The 23,061-nt window shown below is 52.8% G+C and overlaps 1 protein-coding gene across 2 annotated transcripts in view; it reads right to left on the bottom strand.

Moving 5' to 3' along the window:
* NFATC1 (nuclear factor of activated T-cells, cytoplasmic, calcineurin-dependent 1) overlaps positions 1–23,061 on the bottom strand; it is a 58,730-nt gene that overhangs the window by 31,598 nt on the left and 4,071 nt on the right. The window contains exons 1-3 of one of the 2 annotated variants that reach the window (XM_006875890.1): positions 22,960–23,050; positions 12,682–13,786; positions 1,062–1,221 (exon numbers count right to left, since the gene is read on the bottom strand). In XM_006875890.1, coding sequence (XP_006875952.1) covers positions 1,062–1,221; positions 12,682–13,786; positions 22,960–23,050 — 1,356 coding nt within the window. Of the gene's footprint in view, positions 1–1,061; positions 1,222–12,681; positions 13,787–22,959; positions 23,051–23,061 lie in introns of those variants that run through there. The other variant, XM_006875889.1, reaches the window with a different exon arrangement.

Below are 23,061 nucleotides of genomic sequence, written 5' to 3'. Positions count from 1 at the left end.
GTCCCGGCCAGAGCCGGGAGTACCTGGTGCGGGGCAGGGCCTGCTAGCCTTCCCCCTCACACGGTCATCGGGGGTGCGTTCTCACTAGAAACCCAGGTGGACCCTGTGGTTTCCAATGTGTTCCTAGGGCAGGGAGATGGAATCAGAGTCTTGTCCTTGAAGTCTAGGGAGGACAGTCAGCCCAAACTACACCCTGCCCCTTTTCTGTGGCTATCTCTCCCTGAGACTCACAAGGGCAGGACCCAAGGAAGCTGGGGTAGAAATTTGAGGGACGATTGTTAGAGGCCACATTTACCTCATTCTCCAGCTGACATCCCCGGGAGAGTAAGCTCACTGTGTCCAAGGAGATGGGGTCAGAGGTCACCACCCCCACGCTGTCCCCATGGCCACCATTTGGGGTTGGATTCCCCTGATAGCCCAGACTGCCTCTCTTCAGTTCTCCTTTGCCTTCCCTCCCTTCTTTTCTGAATTAACGACAACTGCTTAGGAAGGACCCAGGGCATGAAAATCCACATCTCCCCAGACTGAGCAAGACCAAAGGCCTGGCCTGTTGCAACTGAGCCTCAGCCAATAAACACAAGCCAGCAACGGTCAAGCACCCGGCCACCTGGGCGATGCAAACAGTCAATGCACTTTGCTGTAGCTAGCTGAAAGGTTACATGTTCGAGTCCACCCAGAGGTGTCTTGGAAAACAGGTCTGGTGATCAGTTCCTAAGAGGTCACAGCCATGGAAACTCTGGTTCTGACACACGGTGCCAGAAGTTAGGGTCTACTCTGTTAACAGTCACTTAGAACCAAGAGCTGGACCAAGACTTAGTGGCCACACCATGCTCCCTCTGACCAGCCCCCAGATCCGCTCTGCCACAGTGCGGCATCACTTGTTTCTACACAAAGTCTGAGGCATTGGCAGTCGGGTCAGCACACGTGGGGCACAGACGCTGGCCTGAAAACACATATGTGTATGTGATCCCACAGGCTGGGAGACGGTCACCGAGCCAAGAGGAACGCAAGCCATGGCTCGCCATTTCCCCGCAGCACGCTGGCGTGGGGACTGTGGGTACCTGCACAATGGGGTGTCCTCCAGCCGACGCCTTCACAGCCCCCCGGCTCCCTTCCGTCTCGTAGTGGGCCCTGTGGTGAGACTTGGGTTGTACTTCGATGCGAAGCTCGTAGGGTCCTGAGTGAGGCGGCAGCTGCCAGTCGAGGGCAGGCAGGGACGGGCTGGAGGAGACAGAGATGCATCAAAGGTTACCTCTCCACAGCCTTCCCGCCGTGCGTCCTCAACGCCATCCAGCCCGCCGTCCAGCCCACCCCATCCTGCAGTCCAGTAGAACAATGCCCTGACACAACAGCTGAAATGGAGTGATGTAAACCCCCAGCCGAGCCACGAGGAGGAAAGGGCCGGGGCTCCTCCGAATACAATGGAAACATCTCCCAAAGACCATCTTAAAACACTTCATCCTTCATGATGTGCGCACATAAATCACTGACCCTCCCTCAGAAGACAATACCTGAACATCTGAAGAGCCTTCTAACGTCAAAGTGGTTGATCCCCGAGAAGGCAAGTCTCACACAAACTTACACCCCAGACGTCTCCTAGAAACCAGCGGTGGTAGGGTGCACTGGACAAGCAACCTCCCCCACCTCTGGGACCCAGCGCCTACAGACAGCAGGGCCAAAATGGGGCTTCCTGAGGTCCCCACAGAGAGATGGCTTCGGATGACCCACTGCCTTGAGCAATGAGAATACAATTAGGTATAAGTCAGGTCAGCATGACGCCTGCCAGGCCTGAAGGGGAAGATCTGGGGGTTCCTTCATTACTTTTACACCAGCCCGGGGGATGGGAAAGGCATTAATGCTCAACCAATTGGGTGGTCTGCCACCCAAGCACCACTACTGTGTAACAGTCAGACAGTAGATTTTTTACTATTGTCATAAATGCAAATTTTCAGAGAGACACAGTCGATAAGTGAGGAATTGTTGTTGTTGTTAAGTGCCACTGAGTCGATTCCAACTCAGAGTGACTCCCCTCCCAGGGTTTCTAAGAGCAGTTGATGGGTTTGAACCGCCGACCTTGCAGTTAGCAGTCCAGTGTATTGATATATATATATATGTAAGGAGTCCTGGTGTGGCACTGCAGGTTAATGCACTGGACTGCAAAGTTGGTTTGAACTACAAGGTCAGCAGTTCAAGCTCACCAGCCACTCCCCAGAAACCCTATAGAGGGTCGTTATGGGCCAGAACTGACTCGACAGCACTAAACAACAATATATGTGTGTGTATGTGTGTGTGTATACTTGAGGGAGTAGGACCGTAGTCTTGTGGGACAACTTGATTAACGGACATGAGGCATGTAGTTCATACAGTTGTGTTCCACATTTAGTGTGGTAAGCAGTGTCTGGAGTCTAAAAAGCTTGCACGCAGCCATCTAGGATGTGTCTGCTGGTCTCCACGTGTCCAGAGCAAAAAGAAAGAAGGAGCCCAGACTCAGAGAAGACACTGGTCTAGCAGACAAGCAGTCTACATGGCCATTACTGATGGTTCTACTCAAGGCCTGACTGATAGACCCAACAGAATGGGAGCAAATATGGAACAGGACATCAAATTCCTAAAACAAGAAACAAATCCCACACATACTGGACCAGTTACGGCTGAAGGACTCAGAGACTCTTGCCCCAACAAACACTGCAGCCCTTGACCAAACTAGTCCCTGCGGTGACTTTTATTTACTTTGAAGTCACCTTTTAGCGAAATGACACTTAAGTTCACAACATAAAGACTGTTACCCATGAGCACTCTGCTCCACATCATCTATATGATGACTTTAAAACAGAGGTCAAAGGGTAAGAGGGCAGGGAAACTAGATAAACGGAAATGGAACAACCAGAAGGGAGCCCGAGAGAATGCTCACACGCTGAGAAGAGTGACAGGTGTGAGGCTCACAGTCCTAGTCACTAATTCTGTGCATCTTTAACATTGACTGTAACAAAGTCAATGACCAAAATAAAATGAACAAGTGCTATAAGGTAACTGTGATGCTCCAAGCAGCTGATTACCAGTGGTCCTGTCTACACACGAAAACTGGTCTACGATAAAGGAATTTACTGGCAGACTAATAATACCAGAGAACGTTTTGCTTCTCTCAGTTTCAACTTTGCCCTTGCCCCTCATTCTGTGACCTTCTAAAGTGTAGCCCCCACTATGGTAAACCAGTTTGAGTTAGCCAACGTCTGAAGGCCTAAAACCCCAGTTCCTTAGAACGGCCAGTGGGTCAGTCAAAGCTCACAGCTAAATACATGGTAGGTTGTTCATTCCAAGGATCTCAGAGTGAGTAACGCTAAGGCTAGGAGCTGCTCCGTCCTGTGTGTAAACGGTTTGGGCAAAACCCTTTCAGTTCTGAATTTTCAAGAGTGAGATGTAGGGTGTGCAGGCCACAGAGATGGAGACAGACCCTGAAGTAACTGGAGCCGTGGACTCTGGATTTGGCAAAACTGCAACCCACCTGAAGGAAGAGAATCAGGCTTGGAGGAAAAGGGTATTTTCAAAATCAGAAAGGAGTACATTTTCTTCATGTCTGCAGCCAAAGGCCTCCTGGTGATTTAGCAAGACTTTCTCCTAATGAACAAAAAGACTACGCACACCAGAGCACCACCCTCTCTAGTGGAACCTCCAGCATCCACCAGAGTCTCAAAACCCAGTGGACCACCCAAGGATCTTCTATGGACCTACCCGAGTACAGAGGAGCCCCCGCGATTCTGGGCCGTGAGAAAGTTCTTCCCACCCAGGAGAGGTCGGCCTTCCTGGGAAGGAGGCCCAGAGGCGGTCAGGGGCAGGTGGAGCCGCCCACAGCCAGACTGAGCTGCTTTGCTGGACTCGGACCACTAGCCGGGGTGCAGGACGGTGACACACAGCCGTAACTTTAACCAGGGGCCCTCGCTGTCCCAGGATTTCTCACTCACAAGCAGATCCAGCGTCTGCCTCTGCCCACTCAAGAGATTCTCTGTTCTCTACAATACAAGGACAAACCCTCCTCCTCAACACAGCCTTCCTAACAACGATGGATCCTGGAGACTTCCAGACACTCCAAAGGATTGAGTGGAGAGGAGCTCTTCTTGACTAGAACCCCAGACTCAGAAGGAAAGACGTCTTACTTTGGGGGGACCTCGTCAATCTACTCAAACCCACCCCGATGGCAAAGGCCAAGCACGTGAACGCCTGGTGCTGCCACTGGGCCCCTGCACAGCCAGCCCCTCAGGGACTGGAACTGGCTGACAAGGGAGGCCAGAGCCTTTGTCCTGGGGTTCCACCTAAAATCAGGGCAAGCAGTAGGCAATTCACCCAGTGAGGGGATGGACAGATGGCTGGGCAGATGGACAGGTGGACAGACTCTGGGCACTGGGGAAGAATTCCAGGAGGGGACCCATTCCCTCTGCCCCACCTCCTCTCCTCTTGAACACATGGAGGCGCAAAGTCACTGTGACTCTCTCTACACCCCAAATGGCTCCTTCAACCACCTCACAGGCCACTGGAGATGTTACAGCAATGAAAATGCTGGGGACTGCCACCGATTAGTTGGAAAAACTAGAAATTCACATGGTGCACAGAGCTGTCGGATGAGGCACAAATGAGTCATGTTCAAGTGTGGGGAGATTTCCAGTGATTCATTTTCCACTAGTAGGGTGATTGATGTCCAGTTCTAGTCTTGCTGAACTCTCAAAATTCATTCTTAATCTATCTGAGTTTGGGACTCAGAGAGAAACACAGCTACTCAAGAAATGAATGTGTGCACTTTTTCAAACACAGCTTTAAAGAAAATGCCACTGGTTTAGGATGTAATATTTTGAGCTCCGATACATACAGCTGTTTCTCACTGAACCAACAGGAGTGTACTTTTCCCTAAGCTCTAGAGGAACTCAGCAGCTAATGAGTATGGTTGGGTGATGTCTTGTGTAGTTGTGTGTCCTTTGTCCTTGGCGCGGGATCTGGGCAGAGTGTCTCCGCATGGCCTGTGTCCATTACCCTGCTCTGGTTAGAAGAACCCGCTCTCCTGCTACGAACCGCTGCCGCCACCCTTCCCACCAGGGTATCTTTCCACACGCATCACCTGCAGCCTCACCTAGCCTGCCGGTCTAGGGTTCTATGGACTCTGGCGAGGTTCTCCCACCAGAGGTGTGGAAGGCGGAGCCAGGCCAGTCTGCACTGCAGCCTCACCACGCTCTTGTTGTTTCATCTAGAATGTTGCCTGTGCCCTGGTTTCTTCTCTGTGACTGAAGCTCTTCCATGCACTCCACCTCCCACGGGTGGGAACAGTTGGGGAGGATGAAGTCCTCACAACACAGGCCTGGGTACTCCATCACGGCTGTTGTTTCATTGGGGTTAAGACAAGTCTAACTGTTGTGGACCGTGTAAGACTGGTCAGAGGTTCGAGGCCCTATAGGCCTGAGTGTAACAAATGAGGCCACTGGCAGTTAATGGCAAATTGTTTTTCATCTTAATATTATTACATGTATTAATTTAATACATGGAGCTCCTGGTAATCCACAGATAAATGTGATGTTTTCCTAAAGCTAAGACTAAAGGTTGCAAGGTCAAGCCTTTCTCCAAAGGATTAACTAAAAACATCTTAGTTACTTCACAGTTCTTTGTTCTATAGACAAAAAAACCCATCCTCCCTAATCCTTTTCTAGGTGCAGCCCATTCATCCTTATCTTTCACCTTCCCCCACCTGAGCTCAGGGGCTATAGATATGTTAATTGGGCCTGAGAATCCAAGTTGCTAGCCTGGGATTTGAACCAGCGAAGTATGATGTAAAGTTACCTGAATGTCTGGAAAAGTACTGATGTTAGCTGTATCCTGTTTTGGTCCCTCCCAGCTTGATGTGAAGCTCCTCCCCTGAATAAAGCAGAGCCCCGGGCCTCTCCAGGTGTGCATTACCGGTTGGAAGGCATGCAGTAAAGATTGCAGGGCAGTGAGTCGCTGCCTGCAGAGGCCACGATGCCTGTACTCCCAAGCCTGCCCACCAGTGATGTATCCACCCTGGCTTTGGGGTGCCTCATTGTCTCCCTTCTTCTGTTTGTCTGTGTATTCTTTCGCTATCCCTATCGCCACTGGATCTCCCCTCCTCGTGAACCAAACCCTCGTGAACAACACAACTATGTCGAGGTCAGACCCCGACATCTAACAGAAGACTGGCAATCATTCTTGTGTGCAATCCAGTGACATCAATGAACTTCCCACACTGTACAACCTTCCCCTCGCTCCACTTCCATAAACACTTTCATCCTCCCCAAACGGACACTCAGTGTCCCTCTCTCTCACCTCAGCCCCTGCAAACCACGAACCTACTTTTGGGGGTTGTGGATATTTCTGGGCTGGGTATTTCACATAAACGGGGGCACAGTGTGGAATTTCTGCTCAGAACAAATGCTTTCAAGGTCTCTCCACGTTGTAGCAGGCACTAGAGCATCATTTCCCTGGGTGGCTGGGATGGTCACTGCAAGTCACTCGTGGGAACGACAGACCCGGACCCCTCTGCCCAACTCAGGTTCACGTGGGCCAGTCTCGAGCCGACTTTGCCGTGAGGCCTGTGAAGTCCTGAGGGACTTCACAGTGCCTGCTGGCAGTGACACCGTCCCCGGCTGTCACTAAACTGCCAGAGACACACGGCATGACAGCGCCCGGCTCCTGGAAGAAGCAGGAGCCTGGGTCTGGCTCCCAAGGAGAAGCGATTCCTTCTAAAGAAACCACAGGGCCCCTTCAACATACCGAGGGAACAAACTACTCTGCAGTCAGTGTTGGGGTTGAGGTCCCCTGGCTACTATGGGGCCTCGAGGTGTCCAGCCAGAACTGAAGCCTCATGCTTTCTTCTCCTCAACAGAGCCCTCGCCCCTGGAAAGCAGCAGGAACAGGCCGAGTGCAGGTGGAACGGGATTTTACTACCGTGAAAATCTCAGCGGGGAAAGGAAAGCTACTCAAAGCACAGCTTTTTAGAACACCTTCTGCCCCAGAAGCCAACTGAGCACATGTGTGCTAAACCCTGGCTTCCAGAAGACCGTTTAGACCCTCATTATATATAAATGCATTTCACTCAAGAATCTAAGAGACACTGGCAAAAATGTCCAACACTCTGTGGGCGATGCTAGTTTTCAGTGTAAATAACGTATCTGGTTTTAAATGTAGAATGTTTCAGTGAGTGATCACTGAAAAATACAGGTGTATCTTTCATCTCCACCGATGGAGCCGTAGCCTCTGGCCCTCTGAACCTACAGCTACACAGTCGTCAACAAGGAATGAAAAACATGTCACACGCGTCCCTGGAGAGACAGGCTCAGCAGAAGCCCCAATGACTTTTGTCTGTCCTCATCCTCCCAATGAACTTCACGGTTGGGGAAATCTCAAAACTAGGGACCTGCTCCGTCCACACTTGGAGTCTTGCCCTGAGCAGACAGGGCAATGAGAGCAGCTCTCTGGAGCAATAACCCTTGAAACCAGCCAATGTCCAGATATCAACCCATCTTCTTAAAATCTGAGTATAAAAACTCAAATCATCTCCCTCCTCTTTGGGGACACGCAGTGGCAGGCTCACGTTTCTGGTTTTTGTAGCTAACGGCCATCACACACAGCGTCATTAAAGGGAAATGAGGGTCACTGTCCTTCCACCTGCATTTTTGTAAAATCACCTCACAGGTGGGTCTGGACCATCTTGACTCAGCCTCTCCTCTCCCGCTTTCCAAACATTTACCATCTCGGTGGACCGTACTAGGCTAGGTTTTTTAGTGAGAAATCAGTATCACATCAGGCAAGAATGAAACTAAAGGAGAGGAAAGGCTGTTCACAGCCCCCCATAGACCCGCCGCCTTACGACCGACACACAACTGAGGAGACCCACAGCCAAGTTTAATCTAAGACCAGGGTTATGCAGTGGGTCACGATGAGTCAGAACCGACTCGGCGGCCCCCAACAAGACCAGGGGTGCCGGTGCCACCAGCGGCTCCGTTGTTTGATCCTCACGGTAGGTCCTGCCCCCTGCTCTTGGCAGTTCTTGACCTCATTCAGACCAGATGGCGTCTTCTCGCTGCCCGTTCATGAAGCTGGTAGGAGGATGCTTGGCACCAGAGGACAGGTGACCACCAAGCTCTCCTGTTCTTCTCTCAGTGCAGTCTCTATCTGAGGTCTCTGTGCTATTTGCAGACATTTGTGAGCACACAAACTGTGCTCTCCCCACCCTGCCCAGGAGCAGCCCAGAGGCACACACGTCCCAACCAACACAGTAGTCTGGAGAGTGAATGGGAAGTATGTGTCAACCCGTGTCCTCCTCCTTGGCAGCAGGGAGGCATCTGAGACCCCTCAAGCCATCTGTGTGCAGCTCAATCTCCACGCCAAGGGATCCCCACTCTCTGGCCCTGAGGGACCCCCACTGTCTGCCCCCGAGGGATACCCACTCTCTGCTCCTGAGGGACCCCTACTCTCTGCCCCCTGAGGACCCCCACTGTACACTCCAGAGACATCACATCACAGCTTTACTTGACAGCCGAGGTCAAAGATGCCTCCTCCACACCCGGGGCCTTGGATCCTACTCAGAACGGTTTCCCCCCAACTGCTTGCTCACCCCGACTTTTGGAGACATTCAGCCTGTGAAACAGCTCTGCAGGATCTTCAGAAATTGCTGCGTGAGACTGTGTTAGGAGTCTATGTTGGAGAATAAGACAGCAATTCTGCCAAGCCACATACTTTTTTATTCCTATTCCAAATAGAAAGTCTGAAACAGATCATTTACAAAATGCAAGAGGGATCGGATTTTGGAAGCTAACAGTACATACAAGGGGCTTCAACAAGAGGATGGAAACACCCTATTATCATTCAATAATTCCATTTCCTACAAACTTTTTGAAGCCCCCTTGTACACTCAGCATAAAAGCTATTGATATTAACAAATCTTTCAGTATCTCAGCTAAGAACCATAAAAAAGTCTGAAATGGGAAGTGCCGAGTATCTGAACTAGAAAAAAGACGGATTCATTGATCCTGTCCGGACCCTGAGAAAAACATCTTTCTCAATGGCGGTGGCGGTAGTGGTGTGCTGTGGAGTCGGTTCCGGCTCAAAACAAGCAAAGTTTTGTATAAAATAATTTAATTCAACAAATGTGTTGTTGATGCTGCAAGCAGACTCATAAGAAAAAACCCTCAGATTTCCCAAATTTCATTTAAGATGAAATAACTTTCCTTATGTAACTTCTCCTCTTTAAAAGCAAAGTCAGAGATTATAATGGACACAGATAGCTCAAGACATTAAACGCTAAACGCAACATTAAATGTCAAACACTGAAACTTCCCATGTGCCGATTCTGAAAGAAACGGGCTCTCACACGAAACCTGTTCAGGCCAGTTGAGAGACCGAGGGAAGGAACGAAAACCAATGACTTCCACTGAAGCCCCTTCCTTTACTTCCCCAGTGCCTGTGATTCATGCCATCCGAGTCTGTCATCCAGACATCATCCGTGTGGAGTAGACACTCAATGATTATGCCTCCCCTGCTCCTCTGTGGATCAGACGACGAACCTTCAACACATGCTGCCGACTTTCAACTAATTATGCTAACTACACTCAGCTGTGTCGTAAATGTGGTTCTGCACAAGTCGTCTGTCCTCGGGGGACTTGGCGAGGCCGGATCCCGGGGCCGTGAGGAACTGAAATAACACTGCACAGACTCTCAGGGTTCAGAAACCCAGGACGTGCTCTGTGGTTGTTGGTCAACATTGGCATTGCTGCCAGGGAAGGAGGGAAGTGGGGAGAAAACCCACTTCCCTTCTGAGGAGCTAAGAGTTTTAATTTGATCTTGTTAGGTGCCATCAAGTCAGTTCTGACTCATAGCTACCCCCTGTGACACAAGTACTGCCCTATGGGGTGTTCTTAGCTGGAGCACACTACAAGGTCTTTCTCCCAGGGAGCCACTAGGTGGATTTGAACCACCAACCCTTGGCTAGCAGGTGAGCACTTAACCATTCAGCCACCAGGGCTCCTTTGAACAAAAGCAAACCCACTACCACTTAAGTTCATGTGGACTCACAGTGACCCTATGCGAGGTTTCTGAGACTGTAAATCTTTACAGGACCAGACAGCCTCATCTTCCTCCGCGGAGCTCTTGGTTGAGTATGAACTCCCAATCTTGCAGATACTAGAAGTCTGTTATGGTCAGTGCTGTCGAGTCAGTTCTGACCCATAGCGACCCTGTATAGGGTTTCCAAGGAGAAGCTGGTGAGCTTGAACCACTGACCCTGTAGTTCAAACGACTTTACAGTCTGACGCATTAGCCCACAGGGCCACACCAGGTCTCCATCCTACTAGAAGGTTTAAAAATAGAATTTTTCAGATGATTTCTGTGACAGTTTCCTAATCTTAATAAGTACACGCATCATTCATTCCATTTAACTTTAAAATGACTCTGAACCTTTGTTGTCTGCCTCACAGGCACATCCCCCCGCCCCATGCAGCAGATATGCGGCGTCATCTTCTGAACCCTCACGGGGACAGTGTGCACAGATGCTGAGTTAATAAAACTGCCCACAAAGAGGGGTGCTGCTCAAAGCCCTCAACGGCCACCTCCAGGGAAGGCCAAAGAGTGTGCTTTTCAGTGATGATGTCATGAAAAGCACCCAGGCTGCTAACCCCTGGAGGAGGTGCGGGGTGTGTTTGCTGTGACAGACCCCAACCCCTCGTGTAGGACTACGCAGGGGTCACTTGATTCCCAAGTGACGCAGGAGACCGTCTGTGGATGTCAAGGCTACAACAGCTCGGCATTTCATTCCTAGTGTGACTTCTTGCTGCCCAGAGCACCGGGCAGTGAGATCATCAGGAAACAGATTTCAGCGTGGGACCAAAACAGTGGAAAAATGTTCTCGACCAGCTGCAGAGCCCGGCTCTTCCTGCTTGTCTGAATTCACCCACCTAATCCAGGGCATCTAGTGCCTAGTGGGAGTTGGAGTCCAGCTATCAGGGGACATGGAGAAAAAAGGCCTTCAGCCCAGAGGATGGGGGCTCCAATTCCCAGTCCAAGGAAAAGCAGCAGCAAGTCCAGAGGTTCAACAGTGCCCCCAACTCAGGGCCCCAGGAATCGCCCACTGCCAGGCACATCCCCGGGGAGGAGAGTCAGCATGGGCTCATTTGTACGGGCGCTGTCCAAGATGGGGGCCACCTCCCAGCCCACAGTCTCACACACATTCCCCATGAGCCTCGTTCTGTCTACAGAACGCTGCTCTGCCCTTGTCTTGGGGTCTAATCGAGTTCAACTCTGAAAGATTGTGAAAGTTATTGTACAGGAAAACGTACCGGGGAAAGGGAGGGGGGTGCACGTGGCTTCAAAAGCTTGTGGAGTAATGGAATTAAAATCTAATGGATTTTTCCAGAACTGTTAGAAGCTGCCCCATGTGTGGCCCTTGTGTGCTGGGAGACCTCTGCTATCTCAAGCTCCTTGTTTGGGTCTAAATAAAAAATGTAAAATATACCAGATTCAGCAATTTATACATTCTTTAAATGCCTCCAAATCAGTTTCTTTGATTTTCTGTTTATGGCTGTGTTCTGAGTTGCTCTGATGACAACTCTCAAGAAAACAAGCTTTGGGACAGAAACGTAGGAAAGCCCGAATGCAAGTCAAGAAAACAAGTATTCGACTTTCTCTCGCAGTGTGAACTGACTCCCTTCTCATTAGCAAGGGACCCTGGTGGCGCAGTGGGTAAGCATTGGGCTGCTAACCAGAAGGCTGGCAGTTCAAACATACCCACCGCTCTGTGAGAGGAAGCCTCCAGTCTCAGACTCTCCGGAGCCACTCTGCTCTCTGACACAAGTCAGAACTGACTCGAGGACAGACCCCACAAGCACCTGCCTCGCTGGAGGCAGGACAGGCGCTCAGCCTGGTAAGCTTCTTCATCAGGAAGTCCCACTCCTCTTCCTGCCTCATGGCAGCGCAGCCTGGTGGGACCAGAGCAAGCACTGCTGGAGCCCCCCCTGTGTGAAAGCTGCTTAGGTGAAAACAAAGCCGGCCAATGCAGCCGAGCCAGAGCCAGCAGAAGCAGCGATTCTCTCTGCTGAGGACCCAGGTGACTGCCCCAGGGGAGGAGAGACTGTTGTTACCACTGCCAGCAGGCCGCCCCGGGGGGACCTCTCGGCACAGGGACCCATCTGCAGTGACACTGTGGAGGCAGCCTGTTAGGGCTGAGACAGAAAAGGAGGGGGCAGGGCGGCCACAGCACACACTGGGGGCGGCGGGAGGAGCCTGGTGGCACACAGGTCCAGTGCTGGCCTCCTGGCCGCTGGGGAAACGCTTTGGGGCAGTTGGAGTCTGTCTCCTGTCAGACTGGACCGGACCGAAGACAGCCTTTGCGTACCAACAGCAGGTCCCACTGCTCCTGCAAGGCTGGCTATGGGATAATACATCGGACTGCAAGGTTGTCTGAATCGCAGGGTTGGTGGTTCAAGCCCACCGGCCACTCCTTGGAAACCCTATACAGGGTCGCTATGGGTCAGAACCGACTTGACAGCAACAACAGCAGACGTGCCTTGAAAGAAAAACCTGACAATTTGCTCCCAAAGTAACAGCCATTGGAAACTCTGGCTCACAGGGTCGCCGTGAGTTGGCAGCTGGTCTCATTAGCACCAGGGTTCAGGCCCTTCCCAGCGCACGACTTACCTCATATAGGAAGCTGGAGAGAGGGGCTTGGGCTTCACCCACGGGCAGGAGGCCTGTGGCACCGACAGGTACTGGTCACAGAAGGCACCCTTGCGGATGTGCTGGAAGGCAGGGAAGTCACTGGGTGAGAAGGCGGCAGCGGGCGGGGTGGTGCCCGGGTCCTCGCCGGCCGGCTCCACCTTGAACGCCATGGCCGCCGTGTGCTCCAGTGTGGTCTTGCGGGCCTTGACGGGCACACCTTCCCCCAAGTCCAGCGAGGTGTCGGTGGACAGGGCGTTAATGGCGGCCACAATGGCGGAACTGGTGAACTGCGTGGACTCATCCAGCCAGGTGTCGTCGGTGACGCTGACGCGCGGGGAGCCTTGTGGGGATGGCGTGGGCGAGGGGTGCGGCGAGCAGGAGGCATGCCGGCCATTGAGGCCATACTTGCGTTTGTTGCAGGGCGAGGAGGGTCGGGAGCCATGAGCACCCAGCCAGCTCTCCTCGGTGACACTGGTGCGCGGCGAGGTGGACGGTGAGTGGCGTGGCGAGGCCAGCAGGGTGCAGGCCCCCAGCCCACGGGGGAAGCCGTCCTCGGGCTCGGTGGTCTTGGGGGACACGCAGGGGGACTGCCAGGGTGACGTCTGGGGAGACGCATAGGGGTACGAGTAGTTGGACTCGTAGGAGGAGGCCTCTGAGTTGCAGCTTCGGGAGGAGAGACTGCTGGCCGGGCTCAGGCAGGTGGGGTCCCGGTACGCCTCGAGGCTGGGCAGGGGCAGTGTGGCAGTGGAGGGTGCTCGCCTGGCCCCGGGGACGGTGTCCTCCACCTCCGCATCATGGAAGAACGGGTTGCTGCCGTGGTGTAGACCCAGGTAGGAGGTGATCTCGATGCGAGGACTCTCCAGAGTTGGGGCGCCGTTAGGCCGGGCACCGCCTGAAGGCAGGAAGTATCCAGCAGACCCGCTGTCCACCGTGCTCCCGTACCCTGAGGGGTGGCCAGCCGACGGGAGGACAGTGATGACTGGGTTGGAGGTCTGCAGGTCATGGCAGGGGGCTGGCAGTGAAGGGTGCGCTGTGCTGAGAGGCAGGCCGGAGCTGAGTCCAGAGGACACATAGCTGTAGTGTTCTGGAAGGAAGAAGAACATGAGGGGCTATTCATGAGCTGAACAAGCACCTGACTGCAGGCCAACACGACCCCCGAACTGAGCCCTGGCACCAGGTCTGCCCCCAGCAGAACGCCCTTGGAGAGTGAGTGACTCACACTGTCGGCCACCCGCCGCCCTCGCCGCTCCTGCCCAGGAAAGTTCGCTCAAGAGCTGCAGACAGGACACCCAGCTGTCCTTCAGGAGGAAGCCCATCCCCGAACCCAATACTTGCTTCAATTTTCTACTGAAGAGGAACGGTCCTCCCTAAGGGTGCCCCTCCCCATGTCTCTCCCGCTTGGTGGAGTCTGAGTCCTTGAGGACTCAGGATCCTGTCTGTCCGTGTGTCTGTTCCACTGCCCTTCTTGTAGCCCACGACTGTGTCCATAAACAGGCTCAGAGAGCTTAGTGTGAAAATGAACAAATGAAAGAATGAATGAATGGATCTTAGACAGAGCCTCAGGCGCTGAGGGACTTGCGCAGGCTGACCGCTGCCGCGGGTTCTGATGCGATGTTTCCATGTTAGCCGCAAATACACCGCAGCAGGAACAAAACCCGATTCGGGGCCGCTGGGAAGACCTGGTCCTAGCACAGATAAGCTGCCCACGCCGCGAGGCCCAAGAAGCACTGCACAAGTTGGAATTCTTACTCAGAAACCTCCCTTCAAAATGAAGGTCCATTTCCTGGACCTACTTGGACAGAAGAAGCCGTTGCGGAGCAGTGGGCTGTGTTGGGACAGTTCAAACCCACCAGGGACAAAGATGACAATGTCTGCTCCTATGAAGAGTGAGTCCTGGGAACAAGCCCGATGGCTGTGTGCTGGCTATGGAGACCCCTGGTGGGGCACCACACTGCCAACCACAAGGTGGGTGGGTCAAACCTATAAGCTGACCCTATACCGGGTCACTATGAGTGGGAACCGACTCGGGAACACTAACAGCAGCACAGAGTGGGACAGTGATGACAGGAGTGACCACACCATAGGTACCTAGTTCCATCTCCAGGTTCCAGGACCCACCCCACATGAACAAGGCTACCCTTCTGCTCTTTAGTGACCCAGAAACCCATACAGTGAGCCCGAGAACCAACAGGGCTGGGCTTAGCGCCCCAACTACGCAGGAATCCATGCCCATCTGTACATTCCAGAAGTCTCCACCGGCAGGGCTCTGTGTCTACACAGCCTTTCACAAGGCTCTGGTGCAGCTGCGACCCTCTTGACAACAGTCACAATGGAGAAGCCTGCCATCAGTCCAGTGATAATGGGGTCTTGGGAGAGAGAATCAGTGGGCCCCAAAAGCCTGGCGAGGAGGGGCATGGCCAGAGAGTGCAGGACAGCTGGAGCGAGACTGCGCTCACACAGGCCCCCAGCCCAGGTCTGAGTCTGGATGGAGAAGCCAACACCAAGAGGGTTTTTCTGGGTCAGAGAGCCCCCAGGGCCAGGGGAGCCATGCTCGGTCCCCGTGGGGCCTGCGTCTGTGTGTACTCTCCCATCTCTGGAGACCCTTCGCAGGAAGACAAAATGGGTACCCCCTGAGAAAGAGGGTCTTCTGTGTCCAGGCTGACTAGGACCCCGAATACCCACCTCCACAGGCCTCTGCACCTCTTGGGACAGGCCTTCCACAGAACACCCAGCTTCTCCCCAAGAAGCAAAATGAGGATAAACCACACTCCCCTTATGCTCCCAAAGGGCAGCCACAGCCATACCCACCCAGGTACGCACTTGGGATTCCACACCTGGAGACCACATGTGGGAGGACTCACACCTAGGGACCCACACTAGAGGTCCACACCTGGGGCCCAAAGATCCACACCTGAGGGTCCACACCTGGAACTACATCTGGGCCCCACACCAGTAGTGCACACCTAGGGCCCCCATTTGTGGATCTACACTGGGAGTCCACATCTGAGGGACCACACCTGGGAGGAACACCTCCCTGCTTCTAAGAAGGGCAGGTCAGGTGGTGGAATGACACTGGAAAGGAAAGGAAGTGTAACTGTGAGCGCTGTGAACACCAGCTCAAGTTGTCCTGGGGTCTGACCACCAGCAGAGGCGGAAGGTGTGAGACCCCAGGCTGAGCGGCTGAGCACTGCAGAGATGAATCATTAGTCAGACCCCTGACCACCCTTCTCTCAGCTTCACTTTGGAACTGTTACCTGCTTCTACTTTTGTGATTTGTGATTCTTCTTCACTGTTTACAAGAAATGCCTTGGTCGTCTTTTGTTTTTTTCTCTTTTTTTATCACATGCACGTGTGGTTGTTGTTATTGCGTGCCGTCTAGTTGGTTTTGACTCATAAGAACTCTGTTGTATAGGGTTTTCAAGAGTGGCTTGGTGGATTTGAACCACCAACCCAATGGTTAGCAGTCCAGTCCTTATTCTACAACACCACACCCACTATACCACAAACAATCATGGCTGCCCTAACACGTCCCAAATCATTCTAACCTGGATTTTGAGCAATATAAAAAAAGAGGGACTAAGCTACCGACTGTGTGATTCCAATTGTGTGACATCCTGGGAGGGTGTGGGGGTGGGGAGAAAAAACAGACAGACAGCAAAGAAGGGTGTTTGCCGGGTATGTGTGTGCGTGGCTGTAACAGGCACGTGACAGGCATTCTGGAGGTCAGGGCCACTACTCTGCATGGTGGTGGCTACGGGGCTTCGTTTCACGTTTGTCAGAACCGTTCTGGTGGACTCTACCCAACGCATCAGCACTGGCTCATCAACTGTAACACACAGAGCTTAGGAATGGACGCTGCCGTTTAAGGAGAAACTGTGCGCATGGGAACTGTCAAGTTGGGAACAGTGTTTCTGTCAGACTAAAGCTGCTCTAAACTCTAAAAAAGAAAATGAATCCGTTTTCCAGACAGGGGACAGTCAGCTTGCTTCAGGGAGAAGTCAGATATGAATTAGTTCCACCACAAACAGGGACAGAGGGGATGAAGACAGAGGGGAGGGGCCTTCTCAAACATCCTAAGTGTAATGTGAGTGTGCATATTACATGGCAGGTTACTAGTAACAAAACTCAACAAGTAAATTTACCATGCTGAACATCAGCTACAACAGAAGCCAGAAATCTTTGACTCCCTTAGTTGACGGTTTTGGTCTCACTGCTGAGCTGAGACTTATTATTACCCAGGGATCTCCAGTATGTGCCAAATCCATCAGAAATGAATTTCTTCAAAAAACGGTTTTATTAACTAGCTAGCACTGCTGCGCTGTCTTCCTGGGCCCTGACCGGGATGACCACCAGGGTGGACAGATTCAGGAACACAAACGAACTCCCTTCTTTATCGCTTTCCGTTCTGATAGAGGCACGCCAACCTCTTAACATTAAAATAAGAACAAGTTTCCATAACAGACGCATTAGGCATGAAGATGTTGTTACTGTTTGGTGCCGTTGAGTCGGTACTGACTAACAGTAACCCGAAACACCGCCCCGTCCTGCCCCATCCTCACAATTGTTGTGTTTGAGCCCTTGTTGTGTGACGACGTCAATCTCTTGTTGGGGGTCTTCCTCTTCTTCCCTGACCACTTTCCTATCATGATGTCCTTCTCCAGGGACTGGTCCCTCCAGATATGTCTGAAGTATGAGAGTTGAGGAGGATAAGAAATATAAAATTTATATGACTACCTCCATCGTCCCAATCAACACTCACTCTTGACACTTATAGTGCTATGGGTTAGCTGCTGGGGTGTAAACTGCAAGGTTGGTGGTTCAAACTCACCAGCTGCTCCGGCGTCTGTCTCAGAAACCCTACACGAGGTTGCTACGTGTCAGAACTGGCCCAGTGGCCATGGGTTTGGGGTTTTTCCTGACACTGGAGCAGATGCCTTAAGCACCTTGCAAGGAGCCCTGCCAAGCCTTTACAGATTGTCATAGTGGATTCATGGGACTGTTACACTTAAGATTCCTGAGGTCCTGGCTCCCACCTTAGAGGATGAGGCAGTCTGTTGTTTTATGTGAGACACCATGATGGCACCAGGAACTGCCCTTTGCTGGAAAGGGTTTTCTGAAGAATGAAAGTCTAGCTGTTTCTCACTTCCGGTGTTTGACGCTCAGTCTCTGCTCCTGGGTGTTGAGGGGGCTTGGGGGGGGGGGAGGTGCGTTTAACACTGGAAGCATTTTGAATAAAACCCTGCACTGGAGAAACGGGGCTCATGACAGAAAGCCCCTACACTGAGGGAAGAAATGAAGGCTCCCAGGCAGGAGAGAGTAAACAGCTGCTTGGTCAGGTAGCACTTTTACCTGAAGTATGTGGTTAGAACTTGATTCCGTGAGGAAAACAGAAAATACACAGCCTTGTTAGAAACGAAGACTGCCCAACCGTGAATTTTCCTGAATTCAACAAATTACAAAAGGTGAGGCTTAAATGTCTAAACTCAATTAGGAGCCCTAGGCCCTCCTCCAGGGAGGACACAATCTGATGAGGCTAGAAACTCTTCTCATTTAAGAACACCCACAGGTTAGAGCCCTGAGCTTAGCCCCAGCACTGCCCTCCCTCCCCAGGCCCCAACTCCTGCCTGGCGGAGAGGCCGAGGGTCCCTACTTTCCCCCTCCCAGTTGTTTTCTCTATTGGGTTTTATTACCCACCTGAGCTGTACTCAAATTTGAATTAGGTCACAGTTCAGAAGGCTAAATCCACTGGAAGGAGCAGATTTGCAGTCAGTTTCTCTGCCACTCTGCAAGATGCAGGCTCCAGAACAGAGGTCAGCACCTTTACAGCCACTTTCTACCGGACCCCAAGGAGCCTGGCCACTTGCCAAGACATCACAGTATGGTGGACACAGAAGGCATGGCACTATTTTAAACAAATATATGGAGAGCATATTCAAAATCAACTGATATAGTCAAATATGACCATAATGTGCCTCGTCCTTTGAAGATAAAGTCTGCATTGTTCTCAGTCTGCAAACGTTCAGAGTGGCCACACACTCCTCGGTCTCCCATCCTCTGTAGAGTCACTGTGTGTTTGAGGTCACTGGGGTGCTAGGGGGTACAACCAGGAGAAGGCACGCCCTCAGATGGTCTGCCATCAGCCACAGCAAACTGAACATGAGAGGAGCCAGCAGAAAGAATTTATCTCAAAAGCATGTGGTTTTACAAAAACAAAACATGGATGGTCTTCTATCAAAGACAAAGAAAAGACGTAGGTCAGCCTTGTTCCCCCAGAGGACCACTCCCTGCTTACCCTTGGAGAGCCTGACCTTAGCCAGTTTACATGACAACATTTCCAGAGACCTCCCACATGATGGGGGCACAGGCAGGCTGCAGTCTTCACCGTCCACTGGAAGAGGACAGGATGGAGGGGGCTGTGTTCTAGGCTGCCATGGAACTCCCAGGCTATGACGCCAGACACACGGGCCTCTGGACGCCACGTCCTCTTTGCAGAGGGCAGTGGAGGCCACGATGGCCAATGGCAAGAATATCACTTTGCACGTATTGGAAATTTAAAAAGCAACAGCTACCCAAGTGCCTGGCGGGGAACCCACACCAAGACCTGGGCAGACGGCGCGTGACAGACAGCAACAGCAGTTTCCCCGTCCGTGCAACAATATGCCAGCAAGATTTACCAAGGCGGCTAGGCTGGCCTCGTGACAGCAGCTAACACACCCGTTGGTGTTGTATAAACACACACTCACTGCAGCCTGGGAGGGGTCCTCCCGCACTGTTGTCGCTGCTCCTCCTCAGGGTCTCCGGCTGCTAGGAGGCACCCCAGCCAGTCACTAGTCCCCTGCTTGCCCTCTGAGGACAGGGACTAAGGCTAAAGTATCTTGCTTGTGGAATGACCCCACGAAGCCAGCCCCCGCAGAGCTGGGCCAGGTAGACTGGGGAGGGGCCAGTTCACTTACTGAGGCCTCTGCCCGGGTCCCTGCCCACAGTGACCAGTCCACATGACCCAGGGAGAGATGCTGCTGGAAATAAACCCTCCAGGCTGTCCTGTGCTGGCCGCCCTGAGGTGTCTCCGCTGGACGGAGTCCAGACCGCCACCCTGAGGCCTCCCCAGTTTCCGCTGAGTTGCCACGGTGACAATACTGGCCAAAATAACTTTGAAAACAAGAGCCCAGGGGCGGGAAGCAGGACCACACCCACCAGCCAGCTGACAGCCAAGTCTATCCACCCAGGGAGTGAGGGAACCATCGGGGTGTACAGGGACCACCAGGATGGTGGAGAGAGACCCCCAAAGAGCAGGGGCGACCAGAGGGAGGGCAGAGGAGGGGCCGCTTCTCCTGGGTCTGCGGGGGGCGGGGAGGGGCGCACAGAAATATTACCCCTTCCCTGCCTGAGGCACTGGGGTGAGGTGGGACACATTTTTTTTTTTTTTTAATTTCTTTTTTACCCCCAACCACTAGGTATTCAATAGGCGGTACTTGTCCTGGTTGGTACAGTAAAGGGTCTGTGAATAGAGGAAGACCCTCAGGAGATGAACTGGCAAAGCGGCTGCAACGTGGGCTCTAGCATGAAACGGTTGTGAGGACGCACTGGGCAGTGTTTCGTTCTGGTGTGATGGGGTCACTGTGCATGGGAATCGATTCAGGGACCCTTAACACAACTGCAAGGACGGAGCCTTTAGCTGTACAGTTAAGCCCCTCCCTCCTCAGGGGTCAGTGGGAGACTTCCAACCTGATCTTACAGAAGACCAAATAAAGCAAGTGACACTAGCGGTGGCCACCAGGAGGCTGGATATAGGTGTCTATCCACTTGCTGACCACCCCAACACCTCTGGACTCCTCAGAACCAGTCACCAGCAGGTCTACCCACCGTGAACTAGGCTGGATGACCATTAACAGCTGGAGGGACGGCAGTTCCACCAGACGTGACACCGTTAGTGACAATGTTTACATTCTGTGTAATCTACAAGACTCAGCATAACCTTGCTCTTCAGTCTAGCTCAGTTCCATTCATTCATTCATTCATTCATTCATTCATGTGTATGCTCACTTCACAGTTCATGTGAAACAATTAAAGGTTAAAGAATTTAAGGTGAGAATTTAACACGTACGATGTAAAAATTCCTAATACTAAAAAGTGGATAAAAAAAAAAGCATGTGTGTTTCTATCAGAAATAAATATTAAAAAGGAGCATTTTCTAGCAACTGCTTTCTGATACCAGTCAAAGGGGGATGGGGACCTCTCCATTCCTCAGGGTCTCCCCATTCCCACAGCTCTCTGTACCTGAGCCTCCTTCCTAGGGAAACGCTGGGCCAAGGGGGCATCACTGACTGGAATTTTCTACGTGAGAGGATTGGCAGGAGGGGGAGGTGCAGTAAAGCCCAGTTCTAACCTGAACCCTAAACAAGACAGACACAGGTCCTCTGCAGGTCTCAGGGTGACACTGTGTTCCATCTCACATCAAGGAAATAAGAGCCATTCTGGGTGGACACCTGCCCCTCAAATCACTGGAGGGTGGGGCGCAGGTGAAATGAGGACCCTCTGAAGCCCCACCACCTCCCCACCTCACCAGCATCACAGGCCTGAAAAGCCATGGGAAGACGCCCAGAGAAAGGACCATGCGACCTGCTGGCCTGCCAGTCTCTGAGTCAGAACTTGTGCCACACGGGGTCGGGTGCCGGGACAACGTCAGGAGGTGAAGGCCCATGAGAGAGTGAGAATTTGCCTCAAGGAGGCTGTCCTTGAGGACAGCAATAGCTGAGGCTGACCAGAGATGAACCACATGTGCAGAAACCCTCCTCACCATGCCTGTTACCACCGGAATCAGTGGCACAAAAGGAAAGGACCCCCGGTGCTGCAGAGGGCTTGGTCCTGGGTGGGTAAGCCAAAGGTCAGAGGTTTGAACCCACCAGTTGCCCTGTGGGAGAAAGATGGAACAGCTGGTTTCCATGAAGGCGATAGCCTTGGAAACCCCACAGGGGCAGCTCTGCTCTGTCCTGTAATGTCCCCGTGAGTTGCAATCCACTCGACTGCAGTGGGCTTGGCTTGGTTTGATACTGGCCTGAGGAACACTGCAGTGGTTAAAGCGCTGGCCTGCCAACTGAAAGGTCAGAGATTCAAACCCACCGGTTGCTCTGCCTCTGTGAGGATATGCAGCATGCAGCATGGGAAGCCCCGTGAGGCATACCGCAGCTCCAGTCTTCAGCTAAATAAACTGAGAGGGGCTGCGCGCTTCTACATAGGCTCCTGATTCAAAGAGCATGAGAGTTAGAGAGAGTTCCAGAAAGAACTTCCAAGTCAGGCCAACTGCAAAGCAGGAACGCCAAACATCAAGAGTGGGCCAGTCCTCACCTCTTCCAGCCCAGCTCTCCCAGCAGCTGCCTCTCTCACGCCCTGGCCAGCCTTGGCTCCCGTTGACCTCAGTCAGGCCACAGAAAAGGGAACTGAGCGGGCAACCACACGGAAAAGGCAGGGGGTGAAGACCAGGCCACGTCTGCCTGCTTGGAACGCTATTCTCAAAAGATGAACACAACTGTAGACGATTTCAAAGGAGACTTGAGTGATACGGAAAATATGATACACCCGTGACACATTCGGATGTCGCTGAGTCCCATCCATAAAGCTGGACGTTTGTCCCCGGTAAGGAAAGGGGTTTGGTGGCTCTGACCCCGGAGCCTGTCATCCCATAGCCACCCGCCCAGGGCGTCCACTCTGAGTTCTGTAGTTTATCTGCTTGATTTTGCCAGAGAGAAGAGAAAATGAAACAAGGGGCCCCTTTCCCTTCCAGGCAGTTTGGCGCAAACTTGAAAGCTCGGCGGTGACCCATCTCCCTAAGAGGCGATCTGCCAGCGGCCGGCGGGCTGCCCTGGGTTTTCCATCCTCGCAGGCGCTCTCGGGTTACAGGCTGCGGGATCCGGCCGCCCGCGGTTCTGAAGCCCAGGTCCAGCCGGGCAGGAGCTGCGATCCCCACAGCTAAGTGCGTCTGTGCCCAGTCCGTTTCTGAGCCCCGCGCCTGGAACACTCGGACACTCGCGTCCGGTTGACCAAGCCCCAGCCTTGCGGCCCAGCGCCGCGCCTCCTCCAAGTGCTCCGACCAGGAGCGTGGACGCAGCGAGGGGACGCTGGGCCACACACCTGCCGGAGCCGAACTGGACCGGGACCGGCGGCGGGGGCTTCACTGCTGCTAGACGCCAGACGCCTCAACCCCCCACTTCCCTCGCGACCCCCCGCCCCCACCCTCATCCCCTATCCCTCCACCGGCGCCCGGCCCACCTCCGGGGGCGCCCTCGTCGCTCTGGTCGAACTCAAAGAGGAACTGGAAATCAAACTCCTGGTCCGGCCCCAGCCCCGTCATGTCGGGCCGGC

This window comes from Chrysochloris asiatica, unplaced genomic scaffold, assembly GCF_000296735.1.
Source record: "Chrysochloris asiatica unplaced genomic scaffold, ChrAsi1.0 scaffold00345, whole genome shotgun sequence".
Taxonomy (NCBI): domain Eukaryota; kingdom Metazoa; phylum Chordata; class Mammalia; order Afrosoricida; family Chrysochloridae; genus Chrysochloris; species Chrysochloris asiatica.
The sequence above is the reverse complement of the archived record's forward strand: the minus strand, read 5'-3'. Positions and strand labels throughout refer to the sequence as shown.